Below are 22,466 nucleotides of genomic sequence, written 5' to 3'. Positions count from 1 at the left end.
GTCCCCATTTGATCACACGCTCTCCAGATCCCCATTTGATCACATGCTCTCCAGATCCCCATGTGATCACATGCTCTCCAGATCCCCATGTGATCACATGCTCTCCAGGTCCCCATTTGATCACATGCTCTCCAGATCCCCATTTGATCACATGCTCTCCAGATCCCTATTTGATCACATGCTCTCCAGATCCCTATTTGATCACATGCTAGATGACACTAAAACATTTTACCAGTCTACAGCTCGGACATTAGTAACAGATTTTTGCCCTGAACGATCTGCATGTCTGAGTTTTGCAGTGGATTTTCTTTATGTAAACGAAACTTCTAGTTTGAAGAACAAGCGTTGGGCAAAAGAACTACACTTCTCCCGCTGCCTGGCAAAAAATCCAGTGTAAGGAAACCAGAGGGATTTTTCTAGCCCAGCCGGCATGTTTCATTGCGATAACCGGATATTTAGCAGCAATCCTTGAACATGATCAAAAGCTGCGAGACCACCGGTGAAATTTGCACTGCTTTATTCCGTAAAGCAGGGGGGCTCAACTCTAGTCCCCAAGCCCCCCCCCCAAAGATCAGGATTTCAGGACATCCCAGCTTCAGCACAGGTGGCTCAATCAGAGGCTCAGTCAAAGACTATCATCTGTGCTGAAGTTGGGACTGATTGAGCCACCTGTGCTGAAGCTGGAATATCCTGAAAACCTGACCTGTTGGGTGGGCTTGAGGACTGGAGTTGAGCCCCCCTGCAGTAAAAGCCCAGCCAATAAGTAGTGCAAACTATTCAAAGAGCAGTACCGCTGTTTTTTATGCCTCCTGCTTCCCGAGACTCTTACCGGTGAAGGGGCCGTCGGTACTGTTCCATCCAGGAGAAACAAAATGGAGTTTTAAGTCTCCTGGTTCACTCGGGCCATTAGGAAGCCACGTCATCCATCATGGCTTAATATTGGTCCGCTTCACGTGTTGGATTTAAACCTCCATTAAGTACCGGTGGCATCTATTGTGGTAAGTATCTCGGTAAGCAGGGGGTCCCCAGAGCTGAATGTAATGAGCAGAGGGAACGGCTATAGGGTAAGTTCGGGCATCGCTGCTACGGAAGAAGCTCTATTGACATTACAGCAATGCCAAATAAGCTGATTTTCTAGGGTAGGATCAGGGAAATTAACGGAGCCGGCGGTTCCGATGGAATCGGAAGTGGACCTCCGGACAGAAGGCAGTGGTCATGTATCTGCTCCTGGAGTGATCACATGACCGTAAGTGCCAAAATTCCAGCATTGTAAGGGTTAATACATCATGCGCTGCTCTGATAGCCTGTATTCCTAGCACATTTGATACCGGGTATCAGGGCACATAAGGGGGGCTCAGAATGAAAAGGAGGGACAGACACTGAGGTACAGAAAGAGGGGGCCACAAAAAGTGACAGAAACAATGGCTTATTTTCTGCATTAATAAGCAAACAATACAATATTATTGCTTTAAGGGTTTTTTTTGGGGGGGGGGGGGGGCGGGGTTCCCATTGTCCAAATCTTGGACATCTTTATCGTGAACCGAATAGAGAACGTGGCCCAGACACAAAACAAATGCTCCCGGGATAGAGAGGGAAGTGCTGGTTCTGTTAAAGCAGATCTGTGCTGCAACTGGTACTTTTTTCTCCTTTCAAATAAATGAAACAAGTGTCCATTTATTTAGAACGTAGACACATCCCTCCCCCCCCCCTCTGGGAACTACTAAGTAATGTAAGGGGTTAACGGCATTAATGGGTTAACCGGGTGGGCTCACTCTGGTATTGCCCCTCCCCAACATGTGACATAGGATGTTCAGGCCCGTATTTCCCAATAGGCCTAGGGCGGCAAAATCAGGGGTGGGTGGGGGGGGAGAGGCATCTCGGCGCCGCTTCCATTTTCCGCCTCCGGAATATTTCGGAAGGCTGGTGCTCCATCGCCACCCTCCTCCTTCAGCTTTGCAGCATCCTATAGCTCCGTGGCGTCATTTTACGCTACGGCGCTGGAGGGGGGCGGCGGCGGCAAAAAAGGCGAGATGCAACATTTGTAAAGCTGGCCCCGACCTGGATGACTGGGCAAAAAGGGATTGCCGTTCCCTTGCTAGTCTTGTGACCAGTGATTTCACCATAGGGAGATAAAAGGGTATATATAGCGCCACCCAATGTTCAGTGTAACCACTAGCTTTGCAGGTTAGAATAGAAAAATGTTTGCGTGAAAAACTGTGCGTGCGTTATTTGTAATTCAACAAAATGTGACATCATTGGACGTGGGTGAATACTTCTGCAAGCCACTGTATAGTGTGAGAAGTATAGAGTAAGGGCCACCTTGTTAAGGTCGCCCAAGGGTCATAAAGCACCAGTTAATATATACACAAGTCTCGTCTGGTTCTACTCAAGGGGCCCAATTATGGTATACTGTACTCAGACCCCGCCATAATAAATATAGACTATGGAAATAGAAGCGTTACATATGTTTACGTGTATAGCTATGGATATTAAAGATTGTCCGGTGTGTTTATTATTTTCAGTTAAGGAACGTGTCATATATAGTTAGCAGTGGTTTCCAACCTTTTTTTTGTTAAGGAACCCCATGTGAAATTCTGCAGAACCCCAACGCTCTCTAACAGCGCGTCTGACATCAGATGCCTTGTAAATTCTTCTGTATTTGATACCATTTTCAAATTACAGGGAACTCTTTAGGGATGCCTGGGGAGCCCAAAGGTTCCTAGGAACCCTGGTTGAAGTATAGTAGTGGCCCAAGATTGTTCTCATGCAGGAAGAGGAGTGAGCGTGTGCTCAGCAGGAAAATTGAGCCAACGTGTGCTCAGTAGGAAGAGGAGCGAGCGTGTGCTCAGCAGGAGTTCTCAGAGTAGTAATTACAGAGTATGATCAGATCGGCCCCAGCAGAAGGTCCCTAGTAAATGCCACATCCAATATGTATGGACGAGGTATGCAGTACACAGTAATGGGATATTGATCCCAGAAAGCAGAGAGTATTCCCAAAGGGGGCTCACTTGAGATGGGGCATTATTGACACTATGCAGGAGATTGCCAATCTAACCAATACGAAGGGAAACAAGCATGCGTACCACCACAGCATAGGTGTGAGAGATACCAGGGGAAGAAGCAGAGAGTAACTTTATGATTTGCCACCAGTTACTATATCTAACGTGGTCTGTCCTTGTATGGCAAGCCTTCTAAACGTCTGAGAATAAAGCTTTTGTTTGTAATATAAAAGTTCCTGGCGCCCATCATTATTCCATCTGCATATCCACGCCCAGCCTGCACTGACCCAGCACCTTGACCAGTTAAGAGAGACTGAGCCCAGCCTGCACTGACCCAGCACCCTGAGCAGGTCTGAGAGACTGAGCCCAGCCTGCACTGACCCAGCACCCTGACCAGGTCTGAGAGACTGATCCCAGCCTGCACTGACCCAGCACCCTGAGCAGGTCTGAGAGACTGAGCCCAGCCTGCACTGACCCAGCACCCTGACCAGGTCTGAGAGACTGAGCACAGCCTGCACTGACCCAGCACCCTGACCAGGTCTGAGAGACCGAGCCCAGCCTGCATATATCCTACTAAACGTAAACTATTTTACAGCCGAGGAAGGAGGGTTACATTAACAAAGAAATTGGTTTGTTTTTTTGGGAAGAATGATAAAAGTTGGAAATGTAAGGAAGTGCTAGCTACGTCACATGATTCACTATACAAGTTACACTCCCACTTACAAGAAAGTAAAAGTTCTTGCACATCCCTTTTACAATTTGTAACAGTTATTTCATATTAATAGATACAATTAACAGCAATAAAAATGTAGGCCCAAAATCAAATTCATACTACAGCAAATACCGCAGAATACACACTGTACACGTCTTTCCATTCTATGGACTTCAATAAATAAAATCCTAATTATAAGCGTCAACAGGAAGAGATTGCAACTAGGGTTTCCAGGTGTCTGCTTTTGGACCGGACAGCCCGGTATTTTGCCCCTGCGTCTGGTATAAAATGAAAGGTAATACCGCACATGTATGTGTCCGATATTACCTCTCCGAACACGGGGGGCGGCAGCCGGTCAGAGCAGTTGTCGCCATGTCCGTCTCTCTCCTGCTGCAGGCTTCTCTCTCCCTGTCTGTCCAACGCCGAGGTGCTGTGATGCTGACGTCAGCGCCGGGAGTCAGCTGGGCTTCCGGTGCGTGCCAGCGGCCCGGCGTGCGTCAGCCTCAGACACCTCGGCGTGAGACAGACAGGGAGAGAGACGCCTGCAGCGGGGGAGAGAGAAACCTGCAGCGGGGGAGAGCCGGGCATGGCGGCAACTGCTCTGACCGGCCGCCGGCCCCCCGCTTCCACTGTCCCCCCCTCCTCTCTGCAGCCACAGCCGCCCCCCTCCTCCCTTCCGCTGCCACCATGCCTGACCTGAAACCACCCCCAAAGTAAGTCTGAATTTGATTGGGGAGGTGGTTGTATATTTTATTTGTATTGGGGAGGTGGGGGTGTTTTGTATATGTATTGGGGAGGTGGGGGTGTTTTGTATATGTATTGGGGTGGGTGAGGGTGTTTTGTATATGTATTGGGTAGGCGGGGGTGTTTTTTATATGTATTGGGGAGGTGCGAGTATTTTTTATACGTATTGGGGAGGTGGGGTATTTTTTTATATGTATTGGGGTAGTGGGGGTATTATTTATATGTATTCGGGGGCGTGGTGGTATTTTTTATATGTATTCTGGGGGCGTGGGGGTATTTATGCTAATATTTTAATACATACTAGCTATACCTGACATAACATACTCGGATCTAACAGATCTTACCTGTTATTAATGAAACATTACTTTGTTTTCATCCCTCCCTGTAACGCCTAGCTGTCTTTTGTCCCCTCTTCCCCAACTTACTCTCTCCTCCATCATGTCCTGCTCCACTTTGCATTCCCTGCCTTACTGTGTCTGCTCCTCTCTGTGCACACTACACTCCCTCCTCTCCTACTAATCTCGTCTCCTCTCCTTGCTGTCTCTCCGTTTCCTCCTCCTACTCACCTTGCCGTCTCCTCACCTCTCTCTGCACTCCCTCCTGCCCCGTGTACACAATGCTCTCCATTCACTCCTTGACTTCCCTATGTCCCCCCTCTCTTTATTGCCTCTCAGTCTCCTACCCCCTCCTTGCTGTCTCCCTCTGTCTCCTCACCTCCTTGAGGCATTCTGGTTGTTGCAGACATCCTTAGTCATATATATATATATTTCACACATGGCTTCTCCATTTTGGCTTTATTTTTGTTAAATAAATCATGACACGGTGTAATATGTCATGTGTTGTTCATCTCAGGTTGTATTTACCTAATTTTTAGACCTGCTAAGGAACAGATGATTGTTATTATGTCCTGATATGTAAAACCATGGAATTCAAAGAGGGTGTAATTTCTTTTTCACACGTGTGTGCATATATTTAATAATATACATTTCTAAGGTGCAATCCAAACAGGCCCTTAATCTATCCTGTCTCGACTACTGTAATCTCCTGCTGTCTGGCCTTCCTGCCTCTCATATGTCTCCCCTTCAATATATCCTAAACGCTGTGGCTAGATTCACTTTACTCTTTCCTAAATCTGTCTCAGCATCTCCCCTGCTGAAATCCCTCTCCTGGCTTCCCATCAAATTCCGTATAAAACACTCAATTCTCCTCCTCACTTTTAAAGCTTTACACTCTTCTGCTCCTCCTTACATCTCAGCTCTAATTTCTCGCTATGCACCATCCCGACTCTTGCGTTCTGCTCAAGTATGTCTTCTTTCTACCCCTTTTGTATCTAAAGCCCTCTCCCACTTTAAACCTCTCTCGCTCACTGCCCCACACCTCTGGAATTCCCTTCCCCCTCAATATCCGACTAGCACCCTCTCTATCCACCTTTGGACCTTTCTTAAAACAAACTTTGGCCCCTTGCAGACACACTTACCAGAACACCCTCCTAATGTCTTTGTAAGTTCTCCCTACTCACCACAAATTGTAAGCTCTTCGGAGCAGGGACTCGTCTTCATAATGTTACTTTAATGTCTGAAGTGCTTATTCCCATTATGTGTTATATTATAATGTACTGTGCATTGTAAAGCGATCTGCACCCGTATGGCGCTATATAAAGATATACATAATTACACCCCCCCCATCTCCAGCATTATCACCCTCCCCCTACCCTCCCAGCATTATCACACGCCCCTACCCTCCCAGCATTATCACACGCACCCTACCCCCCCAGCATTATCACACGCTCCTACCCTCCCAGCATTATCACACGCACCCTACCCTCCCAGCATTATCACACGCCCCTTACCCTCCCAGCATTATCACACGCACCCTACCCTCCCAGCATTATCACACGACACCCTACCCCCCCAGCATTATCACCCGCCCCCTACCCTCCCAGCATAATCACACGCACCCTACCCTCCCAGCATTATCACACGCCCCCTACCCCCCCCAGCATTATCACCCGCCCCCTACCCTCCCAGCATTATCACACGCACCCTACCCTCCCAGCATTATCACACGCCCCTACCCTCCCAGCATTATCACACGCACCCTACCCTCCCAGCATTATCACACGCCCCCTACCCTCCCAGCATTATCACACGCACCCTACCCTCCCAGCATTATCACACGCACCCTACCCTCCCAGCATTATGACACGCACCCTACCCTCCCAGCATTATCACACGCCCCCTACCCCCCCAGCATTATCACATGCCCCTACCCTCCCAGCATTATCACACGCACCCTACCCTACCTCCCAGCATTATCACACGCACCCTACCCTCCCAGCATTATCACACGCCCCCTACCCTCCCAGCATTATCACACGCCCCTACCTTCCCAGCATTATCACACGCCCCCTACCCTCCCAGCATTATCACACGCCCCCTACCCTCCCAGCATTATCACACGCACCCTACCCTCCCAGCATTATCACACGCACCCTACCCTCCCAGCATTATCACACGCCCCCTACCCTCCCAGCATTATCACACGCACCCTACCCTCCCAGCATTATCACACGCATCCTACCCTCCCAGCATTATCACACGCACCCTACCCTCCCAGCATTATGACACGCACCCTACCCTCCCAGCATTATCACACGCACCCTACCCTCCCAGCATTATCACACGCACCCTACCCTCCCAGCATTATCACACGCCCCCTACCCTCCCAGCATTATCACACGCCCCCTACCCTCCCAGCATTATCACACGCACCCTACCCTCCCAGCATTATCACACGCACCCTACCCTCCCAGCATTATCACACGCACCCCTACCCTGCCAGCATTATCACACGCCCCCTACCCTCCCAGCATTATCACACGCACCCTACCCTCCCAGCATTATCACACGCCCCCTACCCTCCCAGCATTATCACACGCCCCCTACCCTCCCAGCATTATCACACGCCCCCTACCCTCCCAGCATTATCACACGCCCCCTACCCTCTCGGCATTATCACATGCCCCTACCCTCCCAGCATTATCACACGCACCCTACCCTCCCAGCATTATCAAACGCCCCCTACCCTCCCAGCATTATCACACGCACCCTACCCTCCCAGCATTATCACACGCCCCCTACCCTCCCAGCATTATCACACACACCCTACCCTCCCAGCATTATCACACGCCCCCTACCCTCCCAGCATTATCACACGCACCCTACCCTCCCAGCATTATCACACGCCCCCTACCCTCCCAGCATTATCACACGCACCCTACCCTCCCAGCATTATCACACGCCCCCTACCCCCCCAGCATTATCACCCGCCCCCTACCCTCCCAGCATTATCACACGCACCCTACCCTCCAAGAATTATCACACACCCCCCACGTCATTATCACACCTCCCCCACCATTAATCACACGTCCCCCTCCCCCAGCATTATCACACATCCCCTACCCCCCCAGCATTATAACACGCACCCCACGTCATTATCACACCACCCCCACCATTAATCACACGTCCCCCTCCCCACCATTAATCACACGTCCCCCTCCTCCAGCATTATCACCCGCCCCCTACCCCCCCAGCATTATCACCCGCCCCCTACCCCCCCAGCATTATCACACGCCCCCTACCACCCCAGCATTATCACCACCCCCTACCCCCCCCCCAGCATTATCACACATCCCCTACCCCCCACCCCAGCATTATCACCCGCCCCTACCCCCCCAGCATTATCACCGCCCCCCTACCCCCCCCAGCATTATCACCCGCCCCCTACCCCCCCAGCATTATCACACGCCCCCTACCACCCCAGCATTATCACCGCCCCCTACCCCCCCCAGCATTATCACACATCCCCTACCCCCCAGCATTATCACCCACCCCCTACCCCCCCCAGCATTATCACACATCCCCTACCCCCCCAGCATTATCACCCGCCCCCCTTCCCCCCCAGCATTATCACCCGCCCCCTACCCCCCCAGCATTATCACGCTTCCCCTACCATTAATCACACGTCCCCCTCCCCCAGCATTATCACACGCCCCCCACATCATTATCACACCTCCCCCACATCACTATCACACCTCCCCCACCATTAATCACACGTCCCCCTCCCCCAGCATTATCACACGCCCCCAGCATTATTACACGCTCCCCCACCCCCGATTATTACAGATAAATGTAAGGTTATGCATTTAGGAAGCAAGAACAAACAGGCGACTTACAAATGAAATGGGGAATAATTAGGGGAATCCTTGATGGAGAAGGATTTAGGAGTGCTTGTAGACAGCAGGCTTAGGCTGCGCTTATAGGGCCTGGCGACGGCGACGCAACGTCGCTCCGAATCAAATACATTGACTACGTCGCAAGCGCTTATAGTAAGCACAACGGCGCGACGGAGCCACCCAAAATTTTGAAGCCGGGTCTATTTGATTTTTTAGAGACTGTCGCCACATGTGACTGTCTCTAAACCAGAGACGCGGCCCGCCCCCTTTCATGACGTCGCTGGCGACAGTCGCTGAAATTCAAATGATAGCTTTCGCTGGTGGCGGGGTGACGTCATCGGTCACGTCGCAGTTGCCAGCACTATAAGCGCGGCTTTAGCAATAGTGCCCAAAGTCATGCAGTAGCTGCAAAGGCAAACAAGATCTTAGCGCGCAACTTTTACTTAGCTGTTTTCTTCTTATTGTAATACGAAAAACATCACAATGCAATCTGTTTATTCTTATATTTTAAACAAAAGACAGTGACTGCCTGCCTGCTGGTGGGTGACTGACTGCCTGCCTGCCGGGTGACTGACTGACTGCCTGCTGGTGGGTGACTGACTGCCTGCCTGCTGGTGGGTGACTGACTGCCTGCCGGTTGACTGATTGCCTGCCGGGTGGGTGACTGATTGCCTGCCGGGTGGGTGACTGCCTGCCTGCCGGGTGGGTGACTAACTTCCTGGGTGGGTGACTGACTTGACTGACTGGATGGATGACCGCCTGGGTGAGTGGGTGACTGCCTGGGTGGGTGACTGCCTGGGTGGGTGACTGTCTGGGTGGGTGACTGACTGGGTGGGTGGGTGACTGACTGACTGGGTGGGTGACTAACTGACTGGGTGACTACCCTTAACTGAGTGGGTGGGTGGGGGACTGACCTTGAGTGGGTGGGTGGGGGACTGACCTTGACCGGGTGGGTGCTGCTTCCTGCTTCCTTGCCCGCCAGACGCTTTCCCCCCCCTGCCCCTGAAATCCCCGGGGCGGGATGTAGGCTCGGGGGCACGGGATGTAAGTGTGGGGCGAGACTTGCAGCCTAATTCTGCGACTGCTGCCTGGGGCAGGAGGTGGGCGCGTGGGGAGCTGGCTCGCCACGGCGCTTCCCCTCTGTCCCACGATGGGAGCGTGCCCACAGGCAGCAGGCAGGACATCCTGCTTCCCCTCTGTCCCACGATGGGAGCGTGCCCACAGGCAGCAGGCGGGACATCCTGCTTCCCCTCTGTCCCACGATGGGAGCGTGCCCACAGGCAGCAGGCAGGACATCCTGCTTCCCCTCTGTCCCACGATGGGAGCGTGCCCACAGGCAGCAGGCAGGACATCCTGCTTCCCCTCTGTCCCACGATGGGAGCGTGCCCACAGGCAGCAGGCAGGACATCCTGCTTCCCCTCTGTCCCACGATGGGAGGGTGCCCACAAGCAGCAGGCAGGACATCCTGCTTCCCCTCTGTCCCACGATGGGAGGGTGCCCACAGGCAGCAGGCAGGACATCCTGCTTCCCCTCTGTCCCACGATGGGAGCGTGCCCACAGGCAGCAGGCAGGACATCCTGCTTCCCCTCTGTCCCACGATGGGAGCGTGCCCACAGGCAGCAGGCAGGACATCCTGCTTCCCCTCTGTCCCACGATGGGAGGGTGCCCACAGGCAGCAGGCAGGACATCCTGCTTCCCCTCTGTCCCACGATGGGAGCGTGCCCACAGGCAGCAGGCGGGACATCCTGCTTCCCCTCTGTCCCACGATGGGAACGTGCCCACAGGCAGCAGGCGGGACATCCTGCTTCCCCTCTGTCCCACGATGGGAGCGTGCCCACAGGCAGCAGGCGGGACATCCTGCTTCCCCTCTGTCCCACGATGGGAGCGTGCCCACAGGCAACAGGCGGGACATCCTGCTTCCCCTCTGTCCCACGATGGGAGCGTGCCCACAGGCAGCAGGCGGGACATCCTGCTTCCCCTCTGTCCCACGATGGGAGCGTGCCCACAGGCAGCAGGCGGGACATCCTGCTTCCCCTCTGTCCCACGATGGGAGCGTGCCCACAGGCAGCAGGCAGGACATCCTGCTTCCCCTCTGTCCCACGATGGGAGCGTGCCCACAGGCAGCAGGCAGGACATCCTGCTTCCCCTCTGTCCCACGATGGGAGCGTGCCCACAGGCAGCAGGCAGGACATCCTGCTTCCCCTCTGTCCCACGATGGGAGCGTGCCCACAGGCAGCAGGCAGGACATCCTGCTTCCCCTCTGTCCCACGATGGGAGCGTGCCCACAGGCAGCAGGCGGGACATCCTGCTTCCCCTCTGTCCCACGATGGGAGCGTGCCCACAGGCAGCAGGCGGGACATCCTGCTTCCCCTCTGTCCCACGATGGGAGCGTGCACACAGGCAGCAGGCAGGACATCCTGCTTCCCCTCTGTCCCACGATGGGAGCGTGCCCACAGGCAGCAGGCAGGACATCCTGCTTCCCCTCTGTCCCACGATGGGAGCGTGCCCACAGGCAGCAGGCAGGACATCCTGCTTCCCCTCTGTCCCACGATGGGAGCGTGCCCACAGGCAGCAGGCAGGACATCCTGCTTCCCCTCGGCTCTTCGCATGGGAATTGTCGGCTTTTTTTTTTTCAAATTAAAACGAGCACGGCCACGCAGCATGACTCACGGGGCGCCAACCCCGGCAGACCCCCCGTTGGCGGGCCTGATCTCACACAAACACACAACACACACCTCTCCCTGCGCGTGCACACACACACACACACACCCCTCTCCCTGCATCAGAAACTATCTGGTTTATAGCCTGTCACATGGTGAGACTGTCGCTGTAAAAATTCTGCTGACTACAGAGATTTAGGTCCCTCCGTCGCGCCTACTATATGCACATGCGACGGATTCAATGCATTTGTTTTGGCGCGACGTTGCCGCCACTATAAGCGCAGCCTTATAAAGCATTAGTAAGACCACATCTTGAATATGGAGTACAATTTTGGCCATCACTCCTTAGAAAAGACATTATGGAACTAGAGAGAGTGCAGAAAAGAGCCACCAAATTAATAAAGGGGGCGGATAATCTAACTTATGAGGAGAAGCTAGCTAAATTAGATGTGTTTACTTTAGAAAATAGGTGTCTAAGAGGTGATATGATAACTATATACAAATATATTTGGGGACAGTACAAGGAGCTTTCAAAATAACTATTCATCCCAAGGGCAGTACAAAGGACTCGGGGCCATCCCTTAAGGTTGGAGGAAAGGAGATTTCACCAGTAACAAAAGGAACGGGTTATTTACAGTAAGGGCAGTTACAATGTGGGATTCATTACCCATGGAGACTGTGATGGCAGATATAATAGATTTGTTCAAAAAAAACTTGGACCTCATTTTAGAAAGGAAAAGTATGCAGGGATATACAAAATACGTAAACATGGGAAGGATGTTGATCCAGGGAGAAATCTGATTGCTATTATTTGGAGTCAGGAAAGAATGTATTTTTCCCCTTATACGACATCATTAGATGATCTGTCACTGGGGTTTTTGTTTGCCTTCCTCTGGATCAATATACTGTAAGTACGCATATAGGATAAAAATATCTGTCGTCAAAATGTAGCATAGGTTGAAGTTTTTTCAACCTCATCTACTATGTAACGCTCCCACTTCACCCTCCCAGCATTATTACACGACTCACCTCCCCAAGCATTATTACATGCCCCCCTCACCCCAGCATTATTACATGCCCCCCTCACCCCAGCATTATTACATGCCCCCCTCACCCCAGCATTATTACATGCCCCCCTCACCCCAGCATTATTACATGCCCCCCTCACCCCAGCATTATTACATGCCCCACTCACCCCAGCATTATTACATGCCCCCCTCACCCCAGCATTATTACACGACTCACCTCCCCAAGCATTATTACACACACCCCTCCTCCCCACCCCAGCATTATTACACACACCCCTCCTCCCCCCCAGTATTATTACACACACCCCTACTTCCCACCCCAGCATTACACACACCCCTCCTCCCCCCCAGTATTATTACACACACCCCTCCTTCCCACCCCAGCATTATTACACACACCCCTCCTTCCCACCCCAGCATTACACACCCCCTCCTCCCCCCCAGCATAATTACACCCCTCCTCCCCCCAGCATAATTACACCCCTCCTCCCCCCAGCATAATTACACCCCTCCTCCCCCCCAGCATTATTACACCCCCCTCCTCCCCCCAGCATTATTACACCCCCCTCCTCCCCCCCAGCATTATTACACCCCCCTCCTCCCCCCCAGCATTATTACACCCCCCTCCTCCCCCCAGCATTATTACACAACCCTCCTCCCCAGCATTATTACATAAACCCCTAGCATATTAAACCCCCCTCCCCCAACATTATTACGCACTCTACCTTCCCCCCAGTATTATTATGTGCATTCTCCCAGCATTATTACACACACCCCTCCTCCCCCCCCAGCATTATTACACACACCCCTCCTCCCCCCCCAGCATTATTACACACACCCCTCCTCCCCCCCCAGCATTATTACACACACCCCTCCTCCCCCCCCAGCATTATTACACACACCCCTTCCCCACCCCAGCATTATTACACCGCCAGCATTATTACACACACCCCTCCTCCCCCCCAGCATTATTACACCCCTCCTCCCCCCAGCATAATTACACCCCCATCCTCCCCCCCAGCATTATTACACCCCCCTCCTCCCCCCAGCATTATTACACCCCCCTCCTCCCCCCCAGCATTATTACACCCCCCTCCTCCCCCCAGCATTATTACACAACCCTCCTCCCCAGCATTATTACATAAACCCCTAGCATATTAAACCCCCCTCCCCCAACATTATTACGCACTCTACCTTCCCCCCAGTATTATTATGTGCATTCTCCCAGCATTATTACACACACCCCTCCTCCCCCCCCAGCATTATTACACACCCCTCCTCCCCCCCCAGCATTATTACACACACCCCTCCTCCCCCCCCAGCATTATTACACACACCCCTCCTCCCCCCCCAGCATTATTACACACACCCCTTCCCCCGCCAGCATTATTACACCGCCAGCATTATTACACACACCCCTCCTCCCCACCCCAGCATTATTACACACACCCCTCCTCCCCCCCAGTATTATTACACACACCCCTACTTCCCACCCCAGCATTACACACACCCCTCCTCCCCCCCAGTATTATTACACACACCCCTCCTTCCCACCCCAGCATTATTACACACACCCCTCCTTCCCACCCCAGCATTACACACCCCCTCCTCCCCCCCAGCATAATTACACCCCTCCTCCCCCCAGCATAATTACACCCCTCCTCCCCCCAGCATAATTACACCCCTCCTCCCCCCCAGCATTATTACACCCCCCTCCTCCCCCCAGCATTATTACACCCCCCTCCTCCCCCCCAGCATTATTACACCCCCCTCCTCCCCCCCAGCATTATTACACCCCCCTCCTCCCCCCAGCATTATTACAAAACCCTCCTCCCCAGCATTATTACATAAACCCCTAGCATATTAAACCCCCCTCCCCCAACATTATTACGCACTCTACCTTCCCCCCAGTATTATTATGTGCATTCTCCCAGCATTATTACACACACCCCTCCTCCCCCCCCAGCATTATTACACACACCCCTCCTCCCCCCCCAGCATTATTACACACACCCCTCCTCCCCCCCCAGCATTATTACACACACCCCTCCTCCCCCCCCAGCATTATTACACACACCCCTTCCCCCCCCCAGCATTATTACACCGCCAGCATTATTACACACACCCCTCCTCCCCCCCAGCATTATTACACCCCTCCTCCCCCCAGCATAATTACACCCCCATCCTCCCCCCCAGCATTATTACACCCCCCTCCTCCCCCCAGCATTATTACACCCCCCTCCTCCCCCCCAGCATTATTACACCCCCCTCCTCCCCCCCAGCATTATTACACCCCCCTCCTCCCCCCAGCATTATTACACAACCCTCCTCCCCAGCATTATTACATAAACCCCTAGCATATTAAACCCCCCTCCCCCAACATTATTACGCACTCTACCTTCCCCCCAGTATTATTATGTGCATTCTCCCAGCATTATTACACACACCCCTCCTCCCCCCCCAGCATTATTACACACACCCCTCCTCCCCCCCCAGCATTATTACACACACCCCTCCTCCCCCCCCAGCATTATTACACACACCCCTCCTCCCCCCCAGCATTATTACACACACCCCTTCCCCCCCCCAGCATTATTACACCGCCAGCATTATTACACACACCCCTCCTCCCCCCCAGCATTATTACACACACCCCTCCTCCCCCCCCCAGCATTATTACACACACCCCTCCTCCCCCCCCAGCATTATTACACACACCCCTTCCCCCCCCAGCATTATTACACCGCCAGCATTATTACACACACCCCTCCTCCCCCCCAGCATTATTACACACACCCCTCCTCCCCCCCAGCATTATTACACCCCCCTCCTCCCCCCCAGCATTATTACACCCCCTCCTCCTCCCCCCCAGCATTATTACACCCCCCTCCTCCTCCCCCCCAGCATTATTACACCCCCCTCCTCCCCTCCAGCATTATTACACCCCCTCCTCCTCCCCAGCATTATTACAACCCCCTCCTCCCCCCCAGCATTATTACACCCCCCTCCTCCTCCCCAGCATTATTACACCCCCCTCCTCCTCCCCAGCATTATTACACCCCCTCCTCCTCCCCAGCATTATTACAACCCCCTCCTCCCCCCCAGCATTATTACACCCCCTCCTCCTCCCCAGCATTATTACACCCCCTCCTCCTCCCCAGCATTATTACACCCCCCTCCTCCTCCCCAGCATTAATACACCCCCCTCCTCCTCCCCAGCATTAATACACCCCCTCCTCCCCCCAGCATTAATACACACCCCCTCCTGCCCCCCCAGCATTAATACACATCCCCTCCTCCCCCCCAGCATTAATACACATCCCCTCCTCCCACCCAGCATTAATACACATCCCCTCCTCCCCCCCAGCATTAATACACACCCCCTCCTCCCCCCCAGCATTAATACACATCCCCTCCTCCCCCCAGCATTAATACACATCCCCTCCTCCCCCCCAGCATTAATACACACCCCCTCCTCCCCCCCAGCATTAATACACACCCCCTCCTCCCCCCCAGCATTAATACACACCCCCTCCTCCCCCCCCAGCATTAATACACATCCCCTCCTCCCCCCCAGCATTAATACACATCCCCTCCTCCCCCCCCAGCATTAATACACATCCCCTCCTCCCCCCCACCATTAATACACACCCCCTCCTCCCCCCAGCATTAATACACACCCCCTCCCCCCAGCATTAATACACACCCCCTCCTCCCCCCAGCATTAATACACACCCCTCCTCCCCCCCCCAGCATTAATACACACCCCCTCCTCCCCCCCAGCATTAATACACACCCCCTCCTCCCCCCCAGCATTAATACACACCCCTCTCCCCCCCAGCATTAATACACACCCCTCTCCCCCCCAGCATTAATACACACCCCTCCTCCCCCCAGCATTAATACACACCCCCTCCTCCCCCCCAGCATTAATACACACACCCTCCTCCCCCCCAGCATTAATACACACCCCCTCCTCCCCCCCAGCATTAATACACACCCCCTCCTCCCCCCCAGCATTAATACACACCCCCTCCTCCCCCCCAGCATTAATACACACCCCCTCCTCCCCCCCAGCATTAATACACACCCCCTCCTCCCCCCCAGCATTATTACACACACCCCTCCTCCCCCCCAGCATTATTACACCCCCCTCCTCCCCCCCAGCATTATTACACCCCCCTCCTCCTCCCCCCCAGCATTATTACACCCCCCTCCTCCCCCCCAGCATTATTACACCCCCTCCTCCTCCCAGCATTATTACAACCCCCTCCTCCCCCCAGCATTATTACACCCCCCTCCTCCCCCCCCAGCATTATTACACACACCCCTCCTCCCCCCCCAGCATTATTACACACACCCCTCCTCCCCCCCAGCATTATTCCTCACACCCCTTCCCCCCCCAGCATTATTATACCGCCCAGCATTATTACACCCACCCCTCCTCCCCCCCAGCATTATTACACCCCCCTCCTCCCCCCCAGCATTATTACACCCCCTCCTCCTCCCCCCCAGCATTATTACACCCCCCTCCTCCCCCCCAGCATTATTACACCCCCCTCCTCCCCCCCAGCATTATTACACCCCCATCCTCCCCCCCAGCATTATTACACCCCCTCCTCCTCCCCAGCATTATTACAACCCCCTCCTCCCCCCCAGCATTATTACAACCCCCTCCTCCCCCCCAGCATTATTACAACCCCCTCCTCCCCCCCAGCATTATTACACCCCCCTCCTCCTCCCCAGCATTATTACACCCCCTCCTCCCCCCAGCATTAATACACACCCCCTCCTGCCCTCCCCCAGCATTAATACACATCCCCTCCTCCCCCCCAGCATTAATACACATTCCCCTCCTCCCCCCCAGCATTAATACACACCCCCTCCTCCCCCCCAGCATTAATACACACCCCCTCCTCCCCCCCCAGCATTAATACACATCCCCTCCTCCCCCCCAGCATTAATACACACCCCCTCCTCCCCCCAGCATTAATACACACACCCTCCTCCCCCCCAGCATTAATACACACCCCCTCCTCCCCCCAGCATTAATACACACCCCCTCCTCCCCCCAGCATTAATACACACCCCCTCCTCCCCCCCAGCATTAATACACACCCCCTCCTCCCCCCCAGCATTAATACACACCCCCTCCTCCCCCCCAGCATTAATACACACCCCCTCCTCCCCCCCAGCATTAATACACACCCCCTCCTCCCCCCCAGCATTAATACACACCCCCTCCTCCCCCCAGCATTAATACACACCCCCTCCTCCCCCCCAGCATTAATACACACCCCCTCCTCCCCCCCAGCATTAATACACACCCCCTCCTCCCCCCAGCATTAATACACACCCCCTCCTCCCCCCAGCATTAATACACACCCCCTCCTCCCCCCAGCATTAATACACACCCCCTCCTCCCCCCAGCATTAATACACACCCCCTCCTCCCCCCAGCATTAATACACACCCCCTCCTCCCCCCAGCATTAATACACACCCCTTCCTCCCCCCCAGCATTAATACACACCCCCTCCTCCCCCCCAGCATTAATACACACCCCCTCCTCCCCCACAGCATTAATACACACCCCCTCCTCCCCAGCATTAATACACACCCCTCTCCCCCCCAGCATTAATACACCCCCCCTCCTCCCCCCCAGCATTAATACACACCCCCTCCTCCCCCCCAGCATTAATACACACCCCCTCCTCCCCCCCAGCATTAATACACACCCCCTCCTCCCCCAGCATTAATACACACCCCTCCTCCCCCCCAGCATTAATACACACCACCTCCTCCCCCCCAGCATTAATACACACCCCTCCTCCCCCCAGCATTAATAAACACCCCCTCCTCCCCCCAGCATTAATACACACCCCCTCCTCCCCCCCAGCATTAATACACACCCCTCCTCCCCCCCAGCATTAATACACACCACCTCCTCCCCCCAGCATTAATACACACCACCTCCTCCCCCCCAGCATTAATACACACCCCCTCCTCCCCCCCAGCATTAATACACACCCCCTCCTCCCCCCCAGCATTAATACACACCCCCTCCTCCCCCACAGCATTAATACACACCCCCTCCTCCCCCACAGCATTAATACACACCCCTCCTCCCCCCAGCATTAATACACACCCCCTCCTCCCCCCCAGCATTAAAACACACACCCTCCTCCCCCCACCATTAATACACACCCCCTCCTCCCCCCCTCCATGAATACACACCCCCGCCGCCCCCCCACCTTGAAGACACACCCCGCCTCCCCCCACCATTAATACACACCCCCTCCTCCCCCCCACCATGAATACACACCCCCTCCTCCCCCCCACCATTAATACACACCCCCTCCTCCCCCCCACCATTAATACACACCCCCTCCTCCCCCCCAGCATTAATACACACCCCCTCCCCCCCCAGCATTAATACACACCCCCTCCTCCCCCCCACCATTAATACACACCCCCTCCTCCCCCCCACCATTAATACACACCCCCTCCTCCCCCCCACCATTAATACACACCCCCTCCTCCCCCCCAGCATTAATACACACCCCCTCCTCCCCCCCAGCATTAATACACACCCCCTCCTCCCCCCAGCATTAATACACACCCCCTCCTCCCCCCAGCATTAATACACACCCCCTCCTCCCCCCCAGCATTAATACACACCCCTCCTCCCCCCCAGCATTAATACACACCCCTCCTCCCCCCAGCATTAATACACACCCCCTCCTCCCCCCAGCATTAATACACACCCCCTCCTCCCCCCCAGCATTAATACACACCCCCTCCTCCCCCCCAGCATTAATACACACCCCCTCCTCCCCCCCAGCATTAATACACACCCCCTCCTCCCCCCAGCATTAATACACACCCCCTCCTCCCCCCCAGCATTAATACACACCCCCTCCTCCCCCCCAGCATTAATACACACCCCCTCCTCCCCCCAGCATTAATACACACCCCCTCCTCCCCCCAGCATTAATACACACCCCCTCCTCCCCCCAGCATTAATACACACCCCCTCCTCCCCCCCAGCATTAATACACACCCCTCTCCCCCCCACCATTAATACACACCCCCTCCTCCCCCCCACCATTAATACACACCCCCTCCTCCCCCCCACCATTAATACACACCCCCTCCTCCCCCCCACCATTAATACACACCCCCTCCTCCCCCCCACCATTAATACACACCCCCTCCTCCCCCCCACCATTAATACACACCCCCTCCTCCCCCCCACCATTAATACACACCCCCTCCTCCCCCCCACCATTAATACACACCCCCTCCTCCCCCCCACCATTAATACACACCCCCTCCCCCCCCCACCATTAATACACACCCCCTCCCCCCCCCACCATTAATACACACCCCCTCCTCCCCCCCAGCATTAATACACACCCCCTCCTCCCCCCCAGCATTAATACACACCCCCTCCTCCCCCCCAGCATTAATACACACCCCCTCCTCCCCCCCAGCATTAATACACACCCCCTCCTCCCCCCCAGCATTAATACACACCCCCTCCTCCCCCCCAGCATTAATACACACCCCCTCCTCCCCCCCAGCATTAATACACACCCCCTCCTCCCCCCCAGCATTAATACACACCCCCTCCTCCCCCCCAGCATTAATACACACCCCCTCCTCCCCCCCAGCATTAATACACACCCCCTCCTCCCCCCCAGCATTAATACACACCCCCTCCTCCCCCCCAGCATTAATACACACCCCTCTCCCCCCCCAGCATTAATACACACCCCCTCCTCCCCCCCCAGCATTAATACACACCCCCTCCTCCCCCCCAGCATTAATACACACCCCCTCCTCCCCCCCAGCATTAATACACACCCCCTCCTCCCCCCTCCCCCCAGCATTAATACACACCCCCTCCTCCCCCCCAGCATTAATACACACCCCCTCCTCCCCCCAGCATTAATACACACCCCCTCCTCCCCCCAGCATTAATACACACCCCCTCCTCCCCCCCAGCATCAATACACACCCCCTCCTCCCCCCCAGCATCAATACACACCCCCATTCCTCCCCCCCAGCATCAATACACACCCCCATTCCTCCCCCCCAGCATCAATACACACCCCCATTCCTCCCCCCCAGCATTAATACACACCCCCATTCCTCCCCCCCAGCATTAATACACACCCCCATTCCTCCCCCCCAGCATTAATACACACCCCCATTCCTCCCCCCCAGCATTAATACACACCCCCATTCCTCCCCCCCAGCATTAATACACACCCCCATTCCTCCCCCCCAGCATTAATACACACCCCCATTCCTCCCCCCAGCATTAATACACACCCCCATTCCTCCCCCCCCAGCATTAATACACACCCCCATTCCTCCCCCCAGCATTAATACACACCCCCATTCCTCCCCCCAGCATTAATACACACCCCCATTCCTCCCCCCCAGCATTAATACACCCCCCCAGCATTATTACACACTCCTCCTCCCCCCCAGCATTATTACACACACTCCTCCTCCCCCAGCATTATTACACACACTCCTCCTCCCCCCCAGCATTATTACACACACTCCTCCCCCCCCAGCATTATTACACACACACTCCTCCTCCCCCCCAGCATTATTACACACACTCCTCCTCCCCCAGCATTATTACACACTCCTCCTCCCCCCCCAGCATTATTACACACACTCCTCCTCCCCCCCAGCATTATTACACACACACTTTTCCACCCCCCCAGCATTATTACACACACTCCTCCACCCCCCCCAGCATTATTACACACACACACTCCTCCACCCCCCCAGCATTATTACACACACACTCCTCCACCCCCCCCAGCATTATTACACACACTCCTCCACCCCCCCCAGCATTATTACACACACTCCTCCTCCCCCCCCCAGCATTATTACACACACTCCTCCTCCCCCCCAGCATTATTACACACACTCCTCCTCCCCCCCCCAGCATTATTACACACACTCCTCCTCCCCCCCAGCATTATTACACACACTCCTCCTCCCCCCCCAGCATTATTACACACACTCCTCCTCCCCCCCCCAGCATTATTACACACACTCCTGCTCCCCCCCCCCAGCATTATTACACACACTCCTCCTCCTCCCCCCCCCCAGCATTATTACACACACTCCTCCTCCCCCCCCAGCATTATTACACACACCCCCTGTACAGAAGCCTAGAGAAATAAACAAGGAGCCAGCCTTGGAAGTGGGCCTGACGGGGGCACACACTGCGCATGCTGTAAGGGGGAGGAGGGAGAGCACAACATCCCAGCCCCCTCCCCCTTCCCTGAATACAAGCAGGAAGGGGGGGCCGCACAGCGCCCCTATTCTTACTGCACTTGGGGGTGGGGGGGATTTCTCCTTAACCCCCAGAGCTGCTGTAAGGGCAAACAACGCAGTACGTGCTTCCCCATCCGGCAGCCCAGGGGTTAAGGAGAAATCACTCCCCCCCCGTTATTACGCTGCAGGAGGTTCCGGCCTCTCTTTCTGCTGCCCTCCCCCCGACCCCCCCTTACCTCGCTGTGCTGCGGTGCTCCCCCCCGGGGAGGAGAGGAGAAAGGGGGGAGGGGGTGCGGCGGAGAATTCCCGGGTCCCGGCGCCAGACAATGAGATCACCGCGTCCGATCATCAATTCTAGGCATGATTGTGACGTCACGGGAGACCGCGGCCAATGGCAGCGCGAGATCAGGGGCCTGACAATCCCAGTGCCTGGGGGGGGGGCTACCTTCCCCCCCCCCCTCCTGCCAGGCTGTGCCCCCACCTCCCTCCAACCAGACTGTGCCCCCACCTCCCTCCTACCAGACTGTGCCCTTACCTCTCCCCCCCTCCTACCAGGCTGTACCCCTACCTTCCCCTTCTGCCAGGCTGTGCCCCTACCTCCCCTCCCCCCTCCTACCAGGCTGTGCCCCCACCTCCCCCCCCTCCTAACAGGCTGTGCCCTTACCTCTCCCCCCCCTCCTGCCAGGCTGTGCCCCTACCTTCCCCTCCTGCCAGGCTGTGCCCCCACCTCCCTCCTGCCAGGCTGTGCCCTTACCTCCCCCCCTCCTGCCAGGCTGTGC

At 55.1% G+C, this 22,466-nt stretch overlaps 1 protein-coding gene across 8 annotated transcripts in view; it reads right to left on the bottom strand.

Annotated features, from left to right (window-relative positions):
• The window catches only part of HDX (highly divergent homeobox), a 69,773-nt gene extending 47,609 nt beyond the window's left edge, over window positions 1-22,164 (bottom strand). For 2 of the 8 annotated variants that reach the window (XM_075572880.1, XM_075572885.1), the window contains exon 1: window positions 21,924-22,056. Coding sequence is in view for 3 of the 8 variants with exons in the window: in XM_075572887.1 (XP_075429002.1) it covers window positions 21,924-22,036 (113 nt within the window). In the remaining 5 variants the exon portion in view is untranslated. Of the gene's footprint in view, window positions 1-5,974; window positions 6,057-21,923 lie in introns of those variants that run through there. The other 6 variants (XM_075572887.1, XM_075572879.1, XM_075572878.1 and 3 more) reach the window with 6 other exon arrangements.
• Window positions 22,165-22,466: the final 302 nt, after the last annotated feature.

Source organism: Ascaphus truei, chromosome 16 (assembly GCF_040206685.1).
Source record: "Ascaphus truei isolate aAscTru1 chromosome 16, aAscTru1.hap1, whole genome shotgun sequence".
Lineage (NCBI taxonomy): Eukaryota > Metazoa > Chordata > Amphibia > Anura > Ascaphidae > Ascaphus > Ascaphus truei.
The sequence above is the reverse complement of the archived record's forward strand: the minus strand, read 5'-3'. Positions and strand labels throughout refer to the sequence as shown.